Below are 21,934 nucleotides of genomic sequence, written 5' to 3' on the forward strand. Positions count from 1 at the left end.
GAAACCCAGGACCCTGGGTGTGCTAGGTAAACACTCTACCATGGAGTTACATCCAGAGCCCCTGAAGTTTCTTAACTGTCTATCTTCATAGAATCTAATGGAATTTAAGGCTATAAAAATAGTTATTCTAAAACTGGAAAGTTACATCAACATATTTTCCTTGGGTTTAATGCTAAAAACTCTTATATCTTTGCTAAATGTCCCTACTTATGAATGATAAATTATTATGATTTTACTTGTTTTTTTCAGCCATAGAGATACTATGACCTTAGATAACTCCCGTAATGAAAATAATTCCAAATGTTTTTGTATGACAATATAATTCATTACTTCTACAGGATGTGAGCACTGGGAAGAGGAATGCTGCAAATCCAGGACAACATGAACATCCTCAATAACTTGACATCCAGATTTCCAGCCTTCTCACTGACTGGCATTCCTGGCCTAGAGTCTGCCCAGGCCTGGATCTCCATTCCCTTCTGTTGTCTTTATGCCATTGCCCTGTCTGGGAACAGCATGATCCTGTTAGTCATCAGCACACAGCAGAGTCTCCACGAGCCCATGTACTATTTCCTGTCCATGCTGTCAGCCACAGATCTGGGCCTGACTCTTTCCACAATGTCCACAACCTTGGGTATCCTCTGGTTTGACGCAAATGAAGTCAGCCTAGACAGATGCATTGTCCAGATGTTTTTTCTCCATGGATTCACTTTCATGGAATCTGGGGTGCTGGTATCTATGGCTTTTGACCGCTATGTGGCCATCTGTGACCCTCTGAGATACACTACATTTCTCACTAACTCCAGGATCATTCAGATGGGTCTCCTAGTGATTATCCGTGCTGTTGTTTTAATAGTACCACTACTTGTGCTCCTTAAGCCTCTCTCTTTCTGTAGAATGAATCCCCTTTCCCACTCCTACTGCTACCATCCAGATGTGATCAAATTAGCATGCTCAGACACTCGGGCCAATAGCATCTGTGGATTAGTTGCTCTCATCCTGACCACAGGGATAGATACGCCATGCATTGTCCTGTCTTACACATTCATCATTTACTCTGTTCTCAGTATCGCCTCCCCTGAAGAACGGTACAAGGTGTTCAGCACCTGTGTGTCCCACATTGGAGCAGTAGCTATTTTCTACATTCCCATGATGAGCCTCTCTGTGGTTCATCGTTATGGTCAGTCGGCCCCCAAAGTGGTCCATTCAATGATGGCCAATATGTACTTGCTGTTGCCCCCTGTGCTCAACCCCATTATCTATAGTGTAAAAACAAAACAGATCCGCAAGGCTATACTTAGTTATCTTACAAAATAAATAGAGATTATTAAGTTTGAGAAAACTCTGATATTGATTTTCACTGTAGAAAAGCAACCCCAGTAAGTCACTGCCTATTGGATTGGATTTATTGCAGTGGGAGTACTGTTAAGGAAGTCTGATCCTAAGCTGACATGTTGAAAATTTGGACCTACTTTTAGGTGTTCAGTTTCATTCTGCTGCATATGGATCTCTAGTTTTCCTAGCACCATTTGTTGAAGAGGCTGTCTTTTCTCCATTGCATAAATTGGGCCCCTTTGTGTAGCATGAGAAAATTGTATTTATTTGTGTTTGTGTCTGTGTCCTCTATTCTGTACTATTGATCTGCCTCTCTGTTTTGGTACCAATACCATGCCACTTTTGTTACTATTGCTTTGTAGTGGAGTTGAAGGTCTGGTTTTGCAATACCCACTGATTCACTCTTCCTGCTAAGGATTACTTCAGCTATTCTAGGTTTTTTATTCTTCCCAATGAATTTTGTGATTGCTTGCTCTATTTCTGTGAGATATGTCATTGGGATTTTAATTGGAATCTGTATAGCACTTTAGGTAGTATGGCCATTTTGACAATATTAATTCTGCCTATCCAAGAATATGGGAGATCTTTCCATCTTCTAAGGTGTTCTTTAATTTCTTTCTTTAGTGTTCTGTAGTTCTCATTGTAGAGGTCTTTCACCTCTTTTGTGAGATCGATTCCCTAGTATTTTATTTTTTTCGAGGCTATTGTGAATGGGGTAGTTTTCCTAATTTCTCTTTCTGAAGATTCATCACTTATGTATAAAAATGCGTTGGATTTATGGGCATTGATCTTGTAACCTGCTACTTTACTGAATTCACTTATGAGTTCTAAGAGTTTTCTGGTGGAATTTCCTGGTTCCTCTAAGTATATAATCATATCATCAGCAAATAGGGATAGTTTGAGTTCCTCTTTTCCTGTTCGTATCCCTTTAATTTCCTTGGTTTGTCTAATTGCTCTGGCTAGAGTTTCTAGGACGATGTTGAATAGAAGTGGTGAAAGAGGGCATCCCTGCCTTGTTCCAGTTTTTACGGGGAATGCTATCAGTTTTTCACCATTTACAATGATATTGGCCATGGGCTTAGCATAGATGGCCTTCACAATGTTAGGGAATGTTCCCACTATCCCTATTTTTTCCAGTGTTTTGAGCAGGAAGGAATGCTGTATTTTATTAAATGCTTTTTTTGCATCTATCGAAATAATCATGTGATTTTTTATTTTATGTCTGTTGATATGGTGAATTACATTTATTGATTTTCGAAAGTTGACCCAACCTTGCATCCCTGGGATAAAACACATTTGATCATGGTTCCCTATCTTTTTAATATATTTTTGTATGCGATTTGCTAAGATTTTGTTGAGTATTTTTGCATCGATGTTCATTAAGGATATTGGTCTGAAATTTTCTTTCCTCGATGTGTCTCTGTCTGGTTTAGGTATCAAGGCGATATTGGCTTCATAGAAAGAGTTTGGGAGGGTTCCCTCCTCTTCTATTTCATGGAATACTTTGAGAAGTATTGGAATGAGCTCTTCTTTAAAGGTTTTGTAGACCTCGGCTGAGAACCCATCTGGTCCCGGACTTTTCTTTGTTGGTAGGCTTTTGATGACTTCTTCTATTTCATTACTTGAAATTGATCTATTTAAATTGTGTATGTCCTCCTGATTCAGTTTAGGTAATTCATGTCTCTAGAAACCTGTTGATGTCTTTGAGATTTTCTTTTTTGTTGGAGTATAGATTTTCAAAATAGCTTCTAATTATGTTTTCTATATCAAACGTGTCTGTTGTGATATTTCCTTGTTCATACCGAATTTTAGTGATTTGGTTTTCCCTCTCCTTCTCTTTGTTAGTGTAGCTAAGGGTTTATCAATTTTGTTCATTTTTTCAAAGAACCAACTATTCATTTTGTCAATTTTTTCGATTGTTCCTTTGTTTCGATTTTGTTGATTTCAGCTCTGAGTTTAACTATTTCCTGTCTTCTACTATTTTGATGTTGCTCTTTTCTTCTTTTTCTACGACTTTGAACTGCAGTGTTAGGTCATTAATTTGTTGATGTTTTTCTTCTTTTATTGAATGCGGCTCCATGAAATAAATTTCCCTCTAAGTACTGCTTTCATAGTGTCCCAGAGATTTTGATATGATGTTTCTTTGTTCTCATTTACCTCTAAGAATTTTTCAATTTCCTTCCTGATGTCTTCTGTTATCCATTCATCAAAAAATAGTGTATTATTTAATCTCCAGGTGTTGCAGTAGTTTCTGGTTTTGTTTGTTTGTTTTGCTTTCTTTTGCGGTGCTAGGGATCGAACCCAGGGCCTTGTGCTTTCAAGGCAATCACTCTAACGACTGAGCTATCTCCCCAGTCCTAGTTTCTGGTTTTTACTCTGTCATTCATTTCTAATTTCAATCCATTATGATCTGATAGAATACAAGGTAGTGTCTCTATCTTCTTGTATTTGCTAACATTAGCTTTGTGGCATAAAATATGATCTTTTTAGAGAAGCATCCATGTGCTGCTGAGAACAAAGTGTATCCACTCTTTGTTGGATGGTATATTCTTTTTTTTTTTTTTTTTTTATTGTAAACAAATGGGATACATGTTGTTTCTCTGTTTGTACATGGCGTAAAGGCAGACCATTTGTGTAATCATAAATTTACATAGAGTAATGTTGTTTGATTCATTCTGTTATTTTTTCCCTTCCCCCCACCCCTCCCACCCCTCTTTACCCTCTATACAGTCCTTCCTTCCTCCATACTTGCCCCCCTCCCTAACCCTAACTCTAACCCTAACACTAACCCTTCCCTCCCCCCCATTATGTGTCATCCTCCACTTATTAGCGATATCATTCGTCCCTTGGCTTTTTGAGATTGGCTTATCTCACTTAGCATGATATTCTCCAATTTCATCCATTTGCCGGCAAATGCCATAATTTTATCATTCTTTATGGCTGAGTAATATTCCATTGTATATATATACCACAGTTTCTTTATCCACTCATCAATTGAAGGGCATCTAGGTTGGTTCCACAGTCTGGCTATTGTGAATTGAGCAGCTATGAACATTGATGTGGCTGTATCTCTGTAGTATGCTGATTTTAAGTCCTTTGGGTATAGGCCAAGGAGTGGGATAGCTGGGTCAAATGGAGGGTCCATTCCGAGTTTTCTAAGGAATCTCCACACTGCGTTCCAGAGTGGCTGCACTAATTTGCAGCCCCACCAGCAATGTAAGAGTGTACCTTTCTCCCCACATCCTCGCCAACACCTGTTGTTGCTTGTATTCTTGATAATCGCCATCTAATTGGGGTGAGATGGAATCTTAGGGTAGTTTTGATTTGCATTTCTCTTATTACTAGAGATGTTGAACATTTTTCCATATGTTTGTTGATTGCCTGTAGATCTTCTTCTGTGAAGTGTCTATTCATTTCCTTAGCCCATTTGTTGATTGGGTTATTTGTATTCTTCGTGTAGAGTTTTTTGAGTTCTTTATAGATTCTGGAGATTAGCGCTCTATCTGAAGTATGATTGGCAAAGATATTCTCCCACTCTGTAGGCTCTTTCTTTGCATTGCTGATAGTTTCCTTTGCTGAGAGAAAGCTTTTTAGTTTGAATCTATCCCAGTGGTTGATTCTAGCTTTTATTTCTTGTGCTCTGGGAGTCCTGTTAAGGAAGTCTGATCCTAGACCAATAAGGTGAAGATTTGGACCTACTTTTTCTTCTATAAGATGCAGGGTCTCTGGTCTGATTCCGAGGTCCTTAATCCATTTTGAGTTTAGTTTCGTGCATGGTGAGAGATATGGGTTTAGTTTCATTCTGTTGCATATGGATTTCCAATTCTCCCAGCACCATTTGTTGAAGAGGCTATCTTTTCTCCATTGCATATTTTTGGCACCTTTGTCTAGTATGAGAAAATTGTATTTATTTGGGTTTGTGTCCGTGTCCTCTATTCTGTACCATTGATCTACCTTTCTATTTTGGTACCAATACCATGCCGTTTTTGTTACTATTGCTTTGTAGTAGAGTTGAAGATCTGGTATTGCAATACCCCCTGTTTCACTCTTCCTGCTAAGGATTCCTTTAGCTATTCTGGGTTTCTTATTCTTCCAGATGAATTTCATGATTGCTTGCTCTATTTCTGTAAGGTACGTCATTGGGATTTTAATTGGAATTGCATTGAATTTGTATAGCACTTTAGGTAGTATGGCCATTTTGACAATATTAATTCTTCCTATCCAAGAACATGGAAGATCTTTCCATCTTCTAAGGTGTTCTTTAATTTCTTTCTTTAGTGTTGTATAGTTCTCATTGTAGAGGTCTTTCACCTCTTTTGTGAGATTGATTCCCAAGTATTTTATTTTTTCGAGGCTATAGTGAATGGGGTAGTTTTCCTAATTTCTCTTTCTGAAGATTCATCACTTATGTATAAAAATGCGTTGGATTTATGGGCATTGATCTTGTAACCTGCTACTTTACTGAATTCACTTATGAGTTCTAAGAGTTTTCTGGTGGAATTTCCAGGTTCCTCTAAATATATAATCATGTCATCAGCGAACAGGGATAGTTTGAGTTCTTCTTTTCCAATTCGTATCCCTTTAATTTCTTTGGTTTGTCTAATTGCTCTGGCCAGAGTCTCAAGAACGATGTTGAATAGAAGTGGTGAAAGAGGGCATCGCTGCCTTGTTCCAGTTTTTAGGGGGAATGCTTTCAGTTTTTCACCATTTAGAATGATATTAGCCATGGGCTTAGCATAGATGGCCTTTACAATGTTAAGGAATGTTCCCACTATCCCTATTTTTTCTAGTGTTTTGAGCATGAAGGGGTGCTGTATTTTATCAAATGCTTTTTCTGCATCTATTGAAATAATCACGTGATTCTTGACTTTAAGTCTATTAATATGGTGAATTACGTTTATTGATTTCCTGATGTTGAACCAACCTTGCATACCTGGGATGAAGCCCACTTGATCATGGTGCACTATCTTTTTAATATGTTTTTGTATGTGATTTGCTAAAATTTTGTTGAGAATTTTTGCGTCAATGTTCATTAAGGATATTGGTCTGAAATTTTCTTTCCTTGATGAGTCTCTGTCTGGTTTAGGTATCAGTGTGATATTGGCTTCATAGAATGAGTTCGGGAGGGTTCCCTCCTCTTCTATTTTATGGAATACCTTGAGAAGTATTGGAATGAGCTCTTCTTTAAAGGTTTTGTAGAACTCGGCTGAGAACCCATCTGGTCCCGGACTTTTCTTTGTTGGTAGGCTTTTGATGACTTCTTCTATTTCAGTACTTGAAATTGGTCTATTTAAATTGTTTATGTCCTCCTCGTTCAGTTTAGGCAATTCATATGTCTCTAGAAACCTGTTGATGTCTTCGAAATTTTCTATTTTGTTGGAGTATAGATTTTCAAAATAGCTTCTAATTATGTTTTGTATTTCAATCCTGTCTGTTGTGATATTTCCTTGTTCATTCCGAATTTTAGTGATTTGGGTTTTCTCTCGTCTTCTCTTTGTTAGTGTGGCTAAAGGTTTATCAATTTTGTTTATTTTTTCGAAGAACCAACTATTTATTTTGTCAATATTTTGTATTGTTTCTTTTGTTTCAATTTCATTGATTTCGGCTCTGAGTTTAACTATTTCCTGTCTTCTACTACTTTTGGTGTTGGTCTGTTCTTCTTTTTCTAGGGCTTTGAGCTGTAGCGTTAAGTCGTTTATTTGTTGAGTTTTACTTCTTTTATTAAATGCGCTCCATGAAATAAATTTCCCTCTAAGTACTGCTTTCATAGTGTCCCAGAGATTTTGATATGATGTTTCTTTGTTCTCATTTACCTCTAAGAATTTTTTAATTTCCTTCCTAATATCTTCTGTTATCCATTCATCATATAATACCATATTGTTTAATCTCCAGATGTTGGAATAGTTTCTGTGTTTTACTCTTTCATTTATTTCTAACTTCAATCCATTATGATCTGATAGAATACATGGTAGTGTCTCTATCTTCTTGTATTTGCTAACATTAGCTTTATGGCATAATATATGGTCTATTTTAGAGAAGGATCCATGTGCTGCTGAGAAGAAAGTGTATTCGCTCTTGGTTGGATGGTATATTCTATAAATGTCCGTTAAGTCTAAATTATTGATTGTGTTATTGAGATCTATGGTTTCTTTGTTCAATTTTTGTCTGGAAGATCTGTCCAGTGGTGAGAGAGGCGTGTTAAAATCACCTAGTATTATTGTGTTATGGTTTATTTGGTTTCTGAAATTGAGAAGGATTTGTTTGACATACATGGATGAGCCACTGTTTGGGGCATAGATGTTTATGATTGTTATATCTTGCTGATTTATGCTTCCCTTAAGCAGTATGAAATGACCTTCTTTATCCCTTCTGACTAACTTTGGCTTGAAGTCCACCCTATCGGAAATGAGGATGGATCCTCCAGCTTTTTTGCTGAGTCCATGCGCATGGTATGTTTTTCCCCATCCTTTCACCTTTAGTCTATGGGTATCTTTTTCTATGAGGTGAGTCTCTTGCAGGCAACATATTGTTGGATCTTTCTTTTTAATCCAATCTGCCAGTCTATGTCTTTTGATTGATGAATTCAGGCCATTAACATTCAGGGTTATTATAGAGATATGATTTGGTTTCCCGGTCATTTGGTTCATTTTTTAAATTCTATTTATTTATTTGTTTGACACAACTTGTTTCCTCCTTTATTTGACAATTCCTTTAGGATAATTCCTCCCTTTGCTGATTTGCTGCTTTGTTTTTCATCTCTTCCTCATGGAATATTTTGCTGAGAATGTTTTGTAATGCTGGCTTTCTTTTTGTAAATTCTTTAGCTTTTGTTTATCATGGAAGGATTTTATTTCATCGTCAAATTTGAAGGTAAGTTTTGCTGGGTATAAGATTCTTGGTTGGCATCCATTTTCTTTCAGGGCTTGAAAAATGTTGTTCCAGGCCCTTCTAGCTTTTAGGGTCTGGATTGAAAAGTCTGCTGATATCCGTATTGGTTTCCCCCTGAATGTAATTTGGTTCTTTTCTCTCACAGCTTTTAAAATTCTTTCTTTATTTTGTATGTTAGGTATTTTCATTATAATGTGCCTTGGTGTGGGTCTGTTGTAATTTTGTGTATTTGGAGTCCTATAAGCCTCTTGAACTTGATTTTCCATTTCATTCTTCAGATTTGGGAAATTTTCTGATATTATTTCATTGAATAAATTGTTCATTCCTTTGGCTTGTTTCTCTAGGCCTTCCTCAATCCCAATAATTCTTAAATTTGGCCTTTTCATGATATCCCATAGTTCTTGTAGATTCTGTTCATGATTTCTTACCATCTTCTCTGTTTGTTCAACTTTGTTTTCAAGGTTAAATATTTTGTCTTCAATGTCTGAGGTTCTGTCTTCCAGGTGTTCTATCCTATTGGATATGCTTTCTATGGAGTTCATAATTTGGTTTATTGTTTCTTTCATGTCAAGGATTTCTGTTTGGTTTTTTTTCAATATCTCTAACTCTTTATTGAAATGATCTTTTGCTTCCTGTATTTGCTCTTTTAACTGTCGATTGGTGCGATCATTCAATGCTTGCATTTGCTCTTTCATCTCATCGTTTGCTTCTCTGATCATTTTAATTATGTACATTCTGAACTCCTTTTCTGTCATTTCTTCTGCCATGCTGTCATTGGGTTTTATTGATGTAACATCTAGATTTGTTTGCAGCATTTTCTTTCCTTGTTTTCTCATATTGTTCAGGTATCAGTTGACCGCTGAGATATTGCAGATTTCCTCTATTGACTTACAATGTCCCTGAAGATTTCTATATATATCCCCCCTTAGCCTTCAGTAGGCTGAAGTCTTGGAGGAAGTTGATAATGCGGAGCTCCACAAGGAAGCTGCCTCTCTAGGAGTGGTGGCCTTCAGGAGGGGTATAATCCCTGCTAGTGGGCAGAGGTGCCTCCACTTGTTGACCAATGGTCATCCAAAGGGGACCTAGGCTGCGGGCTGAGGCAAGGCCTGTTTGGGCCTGAGTCTCTAGTTTTACCGTCCTTGTGGGGAAACCTCACCCGGCAGGGAAGACTCACCCGGTGGGGAGGTCTCGCTGGTCAGTACCCTCCTAGAGGTTCCCCTCAATTTACAGCTACTGCCTGGGCTGGGCTGCCTTCCTCTGCAAAGTTCTCAGGGGCCCGGCCCTACCTCCTGGGCCTGGGAGCCTCACCCTTCGCAGATGAATCTCCTTAGGCTGCCCCTCCTCAGAGAATTTGCCTTCAGGCCTGGAACCTTTGCTCCGCCCTAAGCCTGTCTCTGTGCGGCTCTTCCACCCAGAAGCCTCCTAGATCCTGGGACCCTGCTCTGCCCCTAATTGCCTGGCTATGCGGCCCCTCCTCTGAGCAGCCACCTGGGGCCCCGTACAATCTCTCTGAGTCCCAGAGACCCGCCACACGCCTCTTCCTCCAGACAGCTGCCCAGTATTCCGGTGCGGTCACTAGGAGTCCAAGAAACTCACTGCGTGCCTCCACCTCCCACCAACCACCCGTAGCCCTGGGCAATCAATCACTCCGAGTTGAAGTGACCCTCCCCGTTCCTCCTCCTCCAGATAACCCCCCGAGTGTTCAGGAGTGGTCGCTCTGGGTGGCTCTGAATCCACGTGACCCGCTGCACGGGTCCTATGGGCAACCGCCCAGAGCTCTTGGTGCGGCCACTCAAGACCAAGCGACCCACCACGCTTCCTCTCCAGGCAGCCCCCCTGTGTTCAGGCGCTGTCCCTTTAAGTCCAAACAACTCACCACTCGCCTTCTCCTCTGAGCAGCCGCCTGGAGCGCCAATGCAGTCACTGCGAGTCCAAAGGACCCGCCGCGCTTCTCCTCCTCCTCCTCCGAGCAGGCCCCGGGGTTCAGAAGTGGTCCGAGTCCAAACAGCCCGCCACGCAGCCTCTCCTCTGGCAACCGCCTGAGCTCTGGTGTAGTCACCCCGAATCCAAGCGGCCACGTTCCTCTTCCTCTTCCTCGTCCTCAGGGCAGGCCCCGGGGTTCAGAAGTGTCGTTCTGAGTCCAAACAGCTCGCCGCGGAGTTTCTCTTCTGGCAACCGCCTGTAGCTCTGGTGGATGGTATATTCTATAAGTGTCCATTAAGTCTAATTTATTGATTGTGCTATGGAGATCTATGGTTTTTTTGTTGAATTTTTGTTTGGAGGATCTGTCCAGTGGTGAGAGAGGTGTGTTGAAATCACGTAGTATTATTGTGCTGTCATCTATTTGATTCCTTGACTTGAGAAGGATTTGTTTGAGGTACATGGATGAGCCACTGTTTGGGGCATAGATGTTTATGATTGTTATCTCTTGCTGATTTATGCTTCCCTTAAGCACTATGAAATGTCCTTCTTTATCCCTTCTGACTAACTTTGACTTGAATCCACATTATCTGATATGAGGAGCGATACTCTGGCTTTTTTGCTGTGTCCATGTGCATGGTATGATCTTCCTATCCATTCACCTTTAGTCTGTGGGTATCTCTATGATATGAGTCTCTTGCAGGCAGCAAATTGTTGGATCTTTCTTTTTAATCCAATCTGCCAGTCTATTTCTTTTGATTGATGAGTTCAGGCCACTAACATTCAGGGTTATTATTGAGGTATGATTTGTATTCCCGGTCATTTGGCTTTTTTTTTTTTGACACGACTTGGTTTCTCCTTTATTTGGCTATTCTTTAGTGTAGTTCCTCCCTTTGCTGATTTGCCTCATTGTTTTTTGTCTCTTCCTCATGGAATATTTTGCTGAGAATGTTCTGTAATGCCGGCTTTCTTTTTGTAAATTCTTTTAGCTTTCTTTTATCATGGAAGGATCTTATTTAGTGGACAAATCTGAAGGTAAGTTTTGCTGGCTATAAGATTCTTGGTTGGCATCCATTTTCTTTCAGGGCTTGAAAAATGTTGTTCCAGGCCATTCTAGCTTTTAGGGTCTGGATTGAAAAATCTGCTGATATCCGTTTTGCTTTCCCCCTGAATATAATTTGGTTCTTTTCTCTCATGGCCTTTAAAATTCTGTATTTATTTTGTATGTTAGATATTTTCATTATAATGTGCCTTGGTGTGGGTCTATTGTAATTTTGTATGTTTGAAGTCCTATAAGCCTCTTGTACTTGATTTTCCATTTCATTCTTCAGATTTGGGAAATTTTCTGATATTACTTCTTTTAATAGATTGTTCATTCCTTTACTTTGTTTCCCTAAGCCTTCCTCAATCCCAATAATTCTTAAATTTGGCCTTTTCATGATATCCCATAATTCTTGTAGATTCTGTTTATGATTTCTTACCATCTTCTCTGTTTGTTCAACTTTGTTTTCAAGATTAAATATTTTGTCTTCAATATCTGAGGTTCTGTCTTCCAGGTGTTCTATCCTACTGGATATGCTTTCTATGGAGTTTTTAATTTGGTTTATAGTTTCCTTCATTTCAAGGATTTCTGTTTGCTTCTTTTTTTTTTTTTTTCTTTTTTTTCTTTTCACTATCTCTAACTCTTTATTGAAATGATCTTTTGCTTCCCGTATTTGCTCTTTTAACTGTGGATTGGTGTGATCATTCAATGCCTGCATTTGCCCTTTCATCTCATCATTCAATGCCTGCATCTGCTCTTTCATCTCCTCGTTTGCTTCCCTGAGTGTTTTAATTATGTACATCTGAACTCCCTTTCTGACATTTTCTGCCATGCTGTCATTGGATTTTATTGATATACCATCTAGGTTTGTTTGGGACATTTTCTTCCCTTGTTTTCTCATATTGCTCAGTTAACTACCCCTCTAGTAGAGAAACTCTGGAATATTGCAGATTTCCTCCATTGACTAATATTATCTCTGTAGATTTCCAATAACTCACCTCTTAGCCTTCAGTAGCCTGAAGTCTTGGAGGAATGTGATAATGCAGTGCTTCACAAGGAAGTTGCCCCTCCTTCTAAGGGTGGTGGCCTTCAGGTGGGGTATATTCCCTTGTCACTGGGCACAGGCACCTCCACTTGTTGACTGATGGTCAGCCAAAGGGGGATACAATGCAGACTGGGGCATGGCTGATCTGGGCCTGTGTCTCTGGTTCTACTGCCCTGGTGGGGAAGACTCACCCAGTGGGGAAGTTTCGCTGGGCAGCTCTCCTCTGAGCAGTTCCCTTCAGTCCAGAACTACCACCTGGACTGGGAAGCCCTCCTCTATGATGTTCCCAGGGGTCTTGATCTACTGCCTGGACTGAGGAGCCTGTCCCTGTGAGGGGCTCTCTCTCTGATCAGCCCTCCTCTGCTACGTTCCCTGGGGACCAGAGCTACCACCTGGGCCTCGGACCCTCACTCTCTGTCAACACCTCTTCCTGTGCAGCCCTCCTCTGCAATGTTCCTGGTTGACTGGGTTCTCAGCTCCAGCAGGGAAGTCTCACTGGGCCACTCTACTCCACGAAGTTCCCTGTGTTTCAGGACTACTGCCCCATCTGGGGAGCCTGGCCTTGGGAAAGACTCATCTGGTGGCTCTGAGTTGGTCCCGAGTCTCTCAATACCTCCTCAGCTCCTGGGTCTCTCAGGAAGGAAGCTGCCCTTCCAATGATGATGGCCACACCCTCAGGAATAAATTGAAATACTTGTACCAGCCTATAAAGAAGCCTCTGGCTAGCTCCACAATGCAAGTGGGCTGGCTGGTCTGCCGGCTTGCTGCACAATGGCAACAGACCTCGGCGAGGTGGTCAGGCAGGGTCCCTCAGTGATGGCGTCTCTGCTTGGCCTGGTGGTTGGGTGGGCTGGCTGCCGGCCACCTTGTCTGCAGGGTAGGCCGGTTGGGTATCCGCCTGCTACCACCATGGTGCAGGCGGTCTGACACACCCAGCAGCTTGCTCTGTGACTGAGACCTACCGGTGATGGCACCACCCCCAGTGCAGGGGTCAGGCGGGGTCCCTCAGTGATGGCGTCTGTGCTTGGCCTGGAAAAAGTATGTTTTTTTTTTTTTTTTTTTTTTTTTTTTTTTTTTTTTGGAAAAAGTATCTTGAAGAGGGAAAAGAAGGAGGAAAAAAGATAGCAAGAGGCTAGAACTTTCATTAGTCTTCATTAAGCTGGGTTAATATACTAAAGTTAAATGAAACAATGAAAGAATAATAATTTGCAATCAGAGATAAAAATAAAAATTCCAATTATGATGGCATCCTAATCCATAATACAGAAGAAACTTACATATCTTCTGTAAACATGGTCTCCCTAAAAACATTAGTTGTGCCCCTGATTTTATTATGTTGAATATTTATATCTGAGTGTGATGATCCTAATCTACCATAGGACCATTAATGTTAACTTGATAACCATGGCAGCTTTTGTGTTATTTTTCCTGAAATTGTATGTTGTATTTTGTGTTCTGTGAGGTGTATCCTCTGAAGTCTGATGACTCTTCACTCTGAGAATTAATCTATTCTTTCTATTTGTAAAATCTTCTTTCTCAAATATTCCTTAGACACTTCATCAAAGATGAAATAAAAGAAATCAGAGAATTCTTAAACAGTGTACAAGGAAACACCAGCAGTCCTACATAGGGATTGACAAAGACAGGGAGCTCTGAATGGCTTCAACTATCCATGTTTAGTGAGGAGAGCCCTCAAGGCTCAGAAATTTTCCAATATGAATATGGAATCTTTGTGTTTTAGTCAGGTTTTTCATTGCTGTGATCAAAAGATTTGACAAGAAATACATACATGAGAGGGAGATCCAAGATGGCGGACTAGAGGGAGCCTGCGTTCCGTGTCACTCCATAATGCCAGTTTCAAGCAGAGGATATGTGTTTCTCGGTGAGGCAGTTTTCGCTGCTTATGGATCCCCTGGTGTTTATCCATTTGTCTGCTGTGATGACCTGCAGTCTGCCAGCATATCGACGCCTTTTTTGAGTGCAGATTGCTCACTGTCAGGTGTCTATCATCCGCCATTTGCCTGCCTCACGCCTGTCCATCGCCTGCCTTACTCCCCTCCATCACCCCACGCTCAAGGTTCACCTCCAGATCGTCCAACAACAGTCAGCAAACTGATCGCCAACTGCCAGTGGAGCACCAGCTGCCTGTTGCTGCCTGGAAGTTCACTGTTACAGTACCTGCAGGTTTGATTACACGTGGCTGCTGCCATTTTAAGACAACAGCCAGGCCCCGTAGGACCCCAGGCCAGACTGACTGAGACCCATCTCCAGGATCCCTCAGCCCAACTGATCACTCCCTGCCTCTGTGGCCCTCACATCGACTGACTGCTCCCTGCCACCAGGACTCCCAGACCAACTGACTGCACCTTATCACTGGGACCCCAGACCGAATGATTGTACCCGGCCTCCAGGATCCCAAAACCACACCAAACACACCGGACCTCCAAGACCCCTGCCGGAACAACTGCATCCCATCTCCAGACCTCCAGCTGACCACGGTCCACCCCAGAGCTGCAGCTCCCTGTTTGCCAACACATTTCGAAGCCAGAGCAGCCATCTTGGACAATTGTGGAAGGCAGAGCTCCGATCTTTGGGTGGGGCAAATCCCATCCTGAGATGCCTGCTGGAGGCTTGAAGTTCATTGTCAGGTACCTCCCTATGCATCAGGCTACTGAACACTGGGAGGTTTTATTAGTATGTGACTGCTATACAGTAGATTTTCTTTTTTCTCCTTATTGAAAAATTTAAGTTTTTATTTCTTTGCTTTTCTTACTCTCTTTTCCTTTTGTTTACCTCTTCCCTCAGAGTCTCTTTCTCCCTTTTTTGCATGCTAACATCGGATTTCTTTTGATTACACTCTCACCCTTTCTATTTTCTAGAACTTCTGTATATTCTTTTCTTATCCCATTAACAGCCACATTCTACATCCCTCTGCATCCTCTTTCTCCTCCATTAGAAACTGAAGACCTTATTGCAAACCTGTTTGTTTTACCGAAGATAATATTTGAACTCATTTTGTTTATTATGACAATTTTGTTATTGTCCCCATAGGGGCTATTTGATCTAGGATTGCATAGTGTCTGATTTGGGCACTGCTAATATTGATCTCCCCTTAAAGAAAGGGTTTTGGAAACATATAGGGCCACTATAAGCCTATAGGGGGAAATCTGCAATACCCCAGAACTGCACTGCTAGAGGGGAAGATACATGAACAACAAGAAAAAACAAGGGAAGAAAATGATCCAAACAAATCTAGATTCTAGAGTAATAGAATCCAATGACAGTATGTCAGAAGAAATGTCAGAAAAGGACTTCAGATTATACATGACTCACGATTATACATGATTAAGATGATTCACGAAGCAAAGTATGAGATAAGAGAGCAAATGCAGGCAATGAATGATAATACCAATAAGCTGAAAGAGCATCTGCAGGAAGCAAAAGATCATTTCAACAAAGAGATAGAGATTCTCAAAAAAAAAAAAACCAAACGGAAATCCTTGAAATGAAGGAGACAATAAACCAAACAAAAAACTCAATGGAAAGCATCACCTACATACATGAGGAAAAAACCCTTTTGGCTCACAGTCCCAAAAGTCTCAGTCCATGGTCTGCTGACTCCATAGCTCTGGGTCTAAGGTGAGGCAGAAAATCGTGGCAGAAGGAAATGGCTGAGGAAAGTTACTCAGGTCATGACAAGAAGAAGCTGACAGAGCTCTGCTCATGGGGGTCAAAATATAATTCCCAAGAACACGTCCCCGTGGCCTGCCCCCACCAGCTGTACCCTACCTGCCTACAGTTACCTCCTCGCTAATCCATCAGTGCATTCAACCACTGATTCGCTTATAACTCTCCTAACCCAATCATCACCTCTAAACTTTCTTGCATTTGTCTTATGCATGAGTTTCATGGGACCCAAAACATCCAAACCACAATATTTCATCAGAATTCACACTCTGGATAATCACACACTCAGAAGTGAGGGGCCTTGGAACCATGTCTGCCTTGTTACAGTGAAGCACCAATAGGTTATCAACACCTCCATCAAGCCCATACCTCTTACATATACAAACCCATATATATGCATGCCCATGTGCCAGCTCACACTTTCAGGTATGTAGCAGGGCCTGTGCCTACACAAATCATGTGCTTTGAGTGACTACTCATTCCCAGAATGATTATATTGCTAATTATGCATACTTACAGCAAATAATTCCCCATTCTTTCACACATATACAAACTTAGACACATATATACACTCAGTTGTAAGTACTGTCCCTTAAACATATATTTATTATTATACCTCTCAAATACACATATTAACATACATGAAATGTCAACACATATTCAAATTACATGAAATATTCTTTCATTCACAGATACATAGAAAACCACTAACAAAATGTAGAGGTATACAGATAAATTCACACATATATAATCCCAACAAGCACCTGCTTGCACATGCATTCAAATTCACCCTTTGCATTCTTGTATACAGAGGAGAAAGGAAAGTTAGGGGTTAATGTTTCCAGCTTTAGCTTCTACTCTCAGAGGGAACCAGTGTGAATACAAAGAGTGGGAATTAGAGGGAGGGAGGGAACCAATGATTGGGGAAGGGACAGACTAGACATAGTCCTATAAATAGACCATGATCTGAGGTTTCTGCCTAAGGCTAAATCCCAGGGGCTCTTTAGATGTGCCAGTGGCCATACTCAGCTTGGTCAAAGAGCAGAGCTCAGGGTGAGTTGTTAATGTGACTATCTGTGCCACAGGCATATGAGCACCTCTTCCCTTCCCACATAACAGTGGGACTCACTGTCTCCAAGCACCTGGAAGGCAAAGAGATGTACTGTGCAGAAGGCCTGATTTACAGGGAGCCCCGGGTCCAGAATGTCATGACCGGTGGACTTCACTCTGAGGTGGGGAGATGAATCAGTGCTCCCATTCTGTTCTCCAGGGAGATCTAGAAAGGTAGGAAGGCTGCTGCTATACACAAATTCCCTATGAAGGAGGTGCCGTCGGAACCCCATCTGATCTACACCTCAGTTTCAGATATCCTAGAGCGAGAAAACACTGTACAGATTTCCCAAAGTTATTCTTCAGCAAGATTTCAGCCTGCTTATCACTATCACTTCACTGCCTTCAGCAACACAGCTGACCAATGGGTACAACTGCTTCTACACAAGAGAGAAGTAATTGAGCCAAGGGTACCAGAGCAGGAGTCAAGACATACACTCAGATGAAAGCTGAGTTGTACTCAGTGTGAGAACATTGTTCTATAACCAAATTTCCTCAACTGACTACTACGTAGAAGGTTTGCAAGTTATATTTTGAGGAACAGAGAAATGTGGATTCAAAGTTCAATTTGAATCATCCTAGCTCCAAAGTTTAAAAAGCTATAACTTAATTTTAGCTTTCAATATGTATTATGCTAATAACAATTCTTTCTGGAGTGAGGGATAAAAATGAATATTTTAATAGCAGGATAGAATAGGTTGAATAGCTAGTTTATTGGGGTTTGTATTAGATGAGCCATATCTTCTGAAGTCTAACTGATCTGCACCATGAGAATTAATCTTTTCCTTCTGATTTGAAACAGAAGTTTTGGGCAAGAAGGGAAATTATACTTTTTCTTTTTTTACAGTTTAGGAAATGCACAGTTCCCTCTCTAAACCCAACAACAAACTAAAGAGCTGTGCCACTCTTGTTTGGGAACCTCACATGCTGGACAAAAAAGACTAATAATTGGTCAATACAATATATACTAAGCGTGACGTGTAGCCTTAAATCAGCCTGTGTTCAGTTCTTAAGTCCAAAAGGAAAAGGGCACAGGGATTTCTGAGAGTGAAGACACTAGGTTCCAAGGAACATTAGGAAGAAACTCAGAGAGAAAATACAGCCTTTTGTCCAGGGCCCTATCTCCCATTTCAGACGTAGTTCTAAGGTCCCCCTGCTCCTGTATCATCACCCAAGCAAGAAAGTCAGAAGGAAGATAGAGTCAGAAGAATCAATGAGGAAAGCTGAAAGACATCAGTTAACAGGGGAGCTCTAGCCTCTACAATAATAATTTGGAGAAGCATAGGTATGAATGGAGGGGAAGACAGAAAGTAGATTTTGAAAGAGGCTGTACCATGTAGGCAGCTGAAATATGGTTGTGAAAGAGTCACTGCTCACATGGAGGGTAGAACAACTGAGTCTTCCACCAAGGCTCATGGGAAAAACCAATAAAGATATCTTCCAAGACACAGATGCTAGCAGACAATGCTGGATCTGATCCAGTCTCCAGTTCAGTGAAGGAGCAGTGGTCCAGGATCCAAAGGCAGATCTGTCTCGAATTCAGTACAAAATTGTACACAACCCTTCATTTCAGCCTTTGTCAAAATAAGGCAGCCATCTCTGCCTTACTCAGCCAGGATGGGAGTCCCAACCACTCACTATGTAGCAGCTGATCAAAGATCATTATACACCGTGAGAAACTGGACCTCTAGATGACACCTTTTTCAGCATCTGGTGCAGGATTGAGGATAATGTAAGTATGTTTATCTAAGTTGCACTGAGGCTCGGGGACTATGTCCCCACAATGTGAGAGTGAAATTCAGGTGGCAAAAGGCAGGCCTGGAGGAAAGCTCTGACTCCAACAGAAAATCTAATATTGGGAAGATAGGTCAGGCAAAATCAATCAAAACTGTGGTCTAGGTGCCTGTATGTATGTATGTATGTATGTATGTATGAATGTGTATCTATGAATTATCACCATGCTCTACAGAGGGCCATCTGTTTTGAGCTCACCTATAACCCTTGTCAAGGCAGACTGGTAAAATTTCTGGTGGAGAGGAAGACTTAGAAAGTCTGATTTCCATTTCTCTCATACTATTATAAATCTAGGAAATATTAAAAAGAGGCTAGGCCTATCTATGATGTTATAGGCACAGTTTGGGGGAACAATTCAGTTTAGGAAAATGAAAATTTGTTAGTTCCCATAGGTGATGTATTAAAGGGGATTGCAAATTATATTCTTCTTGCCTAGGTATTTCTGCTTTGCATAGGTTAAGAACAAGGCTTTCAAAACAGGACTACCATAATTAAGATTAATAGTGGAAAGGTACTGGGTATGAAAAAAGTCACCTTTGTCCTTATGGATTGGCGGTAATTGCATCCACCAGAGGGAACAAACAGTACAGTCAATTCATGTAAGGCAAGTGCACAGAAATGGTGCTCACAGTGTGCTCACAGCAGCAGGCCACCTCCAGTGTGACAAACAGATATGACTATCATGTACTCAAAGTGGGCTCAAGATGGATCTATCTTGATATTGCTATGAAATTGTTATTCAGGTAATAATCTTTTACCACCGGATAAGGGCATTGGTTATTTCCTTCAGCAAGAGTTTATGAAATCTTACTCTGTACCAAGCACACAGGTGCTAGGGGTAGAGTTTGAAACTGACCTCAGGAAAAATGTAAGATCTAGGATAACCCTCAGAAAACAACAGCCTACAAAAACCCAGCTGCCAGCCTGCTTCCATACATAAAGTTGTATTTGAATACAGGAACACACATGCATATGTAATGGCTATGGTGGTTTTTGCACTACAATGGGTAAATGAACTCGTTTCAATAGAAATCATGTAACCTAGAACCCCTAAAATGTTTATATTCTGAACTTTTACAGAATGTTTTCTGACTTCAAATCTAGAAAGTGACATATACTAAAAGCAATACATAATTACATGTGCACAAATCTTCCATCATGTATCCTGAAGCTCAAGTTCTTATGGTAATTGTCTTGGAGTCCAAGATATCACTCACCATCATTATATAAATTCCTATGGTCCTTTAAGTTAAGCTGCCTTCTGACCTTGAAATGTTGTCTAAGAAATTTAAGAAAGGGATCAAAAAAAATCACATATGGGAAAAGTGGAGCAATCATTTAGTTGTAAAGAATACAAGGACAAAAATTATTTTGACTTTATCTATCATTATAGATTTCATATAGGAGATTCTATGTTTACGAAAGTATGGACTATTTAAGAAATAATTACACTTTCAGCTAGTGTGTTGTAAACCCATTTTGAATAACAAGTAACATCATTTTATGTTGCACAATTTTATTGCTTATAAAAGTAGTTATTAGTTATTATTTAACAGTTTTTAATGAGCCTCACTGCCCTATCAACCAAATGTGGAATCAAAAGTCCTATAAATAATAATAATTTCTTTGATTGTTATCACCTGCAGAGAGTAGATTACCTTCACACCAGAGAAAATGGTATCCATCCCCTGATGTGGGCTTCAGGAAACAGCTCTTCTCATCCTGTGTCCTTCATCCTGCTTGGAATCCCAGGACTGGAGGCTGCCCACTTCTGGATCGCCTTCCCATTCTGTGTCATGTATGTTGTGGCCGTAACTGGCAATATCACCATCCTGCACATCATCAGAACTGACCACACCCTGCACCAGCCCATGTACCTCTTTCTGGCCATGCTGGCTCTCACTGACCTGGTCCTCTCCTCCTCCACACAGCCTAAAATGCTGGCCATACTCTGGTTCCACGCTCGTGAGATTGAATATCATGCCTGCCTCACGCAGGTGTTCTTCATCCATGCCTTTTCTTCTGTGGAGTCTGGGGTGCTCATGGCCATGGCCTTGGACCGCTATGTGGCCATCTGCTTCCCACTCCGGCACTCTAGTATCCTCACCACCTCTGTGGTGATCAAACTGGGGGCGGCCGTGATGATGAGAGGGCTGCTGTGGGTGAGCCCCTTCTGCTTCATGATCTCCAGGATGCCCTTCTGCCCCAACAAGGTCATTCCCCAGTCCTACTGTGAGCACATGGCTGTGCTGAAGTTGGTGTGTGCTGACACCAGAGTCAATCGTGCATATGGGCTCTTTGCGGCCTTCTCTGTGATTGGCTTTGATATCATTGTGATTGGCATATCCTATGTGATGATTTTGAGAGCTGTTCTTCAGTTGCCTTCAGGTGAAGCCCGTCTCAAGGCTTTTGGCACCTGTGGTTCTCATATTGGTGTTATCCTGGCTTTATATGTTCCAGCCATTTTCACCTTCCTCACCCACCGCTTTGGCCATCAAGTGCCCCGAGTGGTGCACATCATGTTTGCTAATGTTTATCTTCTGGTGCCTCCCATGCTCAACCCCATCATCTATGGAGTTAGAACCAAACAGATTAGAGACAGGGTCATCCCTGGTTGTTGTGGAAAAGAGCCCTGAGTCAACAATAACAACACCCCAACTATGTTAATTGCCCCACTCATCTGGGGACATAATGAAGAGTATTTGTCAGGCCATTACACATCATCACAAAGTCATCTCTGTGGACACCATACCACAGGCTAGCAATACTCCTGAATAAATAGGAACAATTTTCAGGTTACCCAGAACATGAAATCTGAGTAATATGAAGGGCAATGAAAATTTAGTTAACCTAACTTTACCATTGCAAGAAAACAAGTTGTTTCATGTATTAAATCTGTGAATAGTTCAAAGAATGCTGTCTATAGATTATTAAGGCAAAAACATTATTTTACATGATTGATAGAAGGAGAAGTGGGCACCCTTAAAAGGAATTTTCAAAATTGCATCAAATATCTAAAAGCATATATTTTATTCAACTTGCAATCTCTATATAAAAATAGAATTTTAGAAACAGAAATAAATATAAAAACATACATGAAATCATTATTTATA

General features: G+C 40.8%; 2 protein-coding genes across 2 annotated transcripts; both read left to right on the plus strand.

Annotated features, from left to right (window-relative positions):
* Nucleotides 1-360: 360 nt before the first annotated feature.
* Nucleotides 361-1,317, plus strand: LOC306640464 (olfactory receptor 51F1-like; the record flags this gene model as incomplete). Its single annotated transcript, XM_079104748.1, has 1 exon — nucleotides 361-1,317. The coding sequence occupies one exon, from the start codon at nucleotides 361-363 to the stop codon at nucleotides 1,315-1,317; it is 957 nt and encodes a 318-aa protein (XP_078960874.1).
* Nucleotides 1,318-20,512: 19,195 nt separating this feature from the next.
* LOC306640496 (olfactory receptor 52R1-like) lies at nucleotides 20,513-21,457 on the plus strand (the record flags this gene model as incomplete). The annotated part of the gene is made up of 1 exon (XM_079104779.1): nucleotides 20,513-21,457. One exon carries the CDS (start codon nucleotides 20,513-20,515, stop codon nucleotides 21,455-21,457), a length of 945 nt encoding a protein of 314 aa, XP_078960905.1.
* Between the last annotated feature and the right edge of the window lie 477 nt (nucleotides 21,458-21,934).

This window comes from Sciurus vulgaris, assembly GCF_902686455.1.
Source record: "Sciurus vulgaris genome assembly, chromosome: 11".
In the NCBI taxonomy this organism is placed as follows: Eukaryota; Metazoa; Chordata; class Mammalia; order Rodentia; family Sciuridae; genus Sciurus; species Sciurus vulgaris.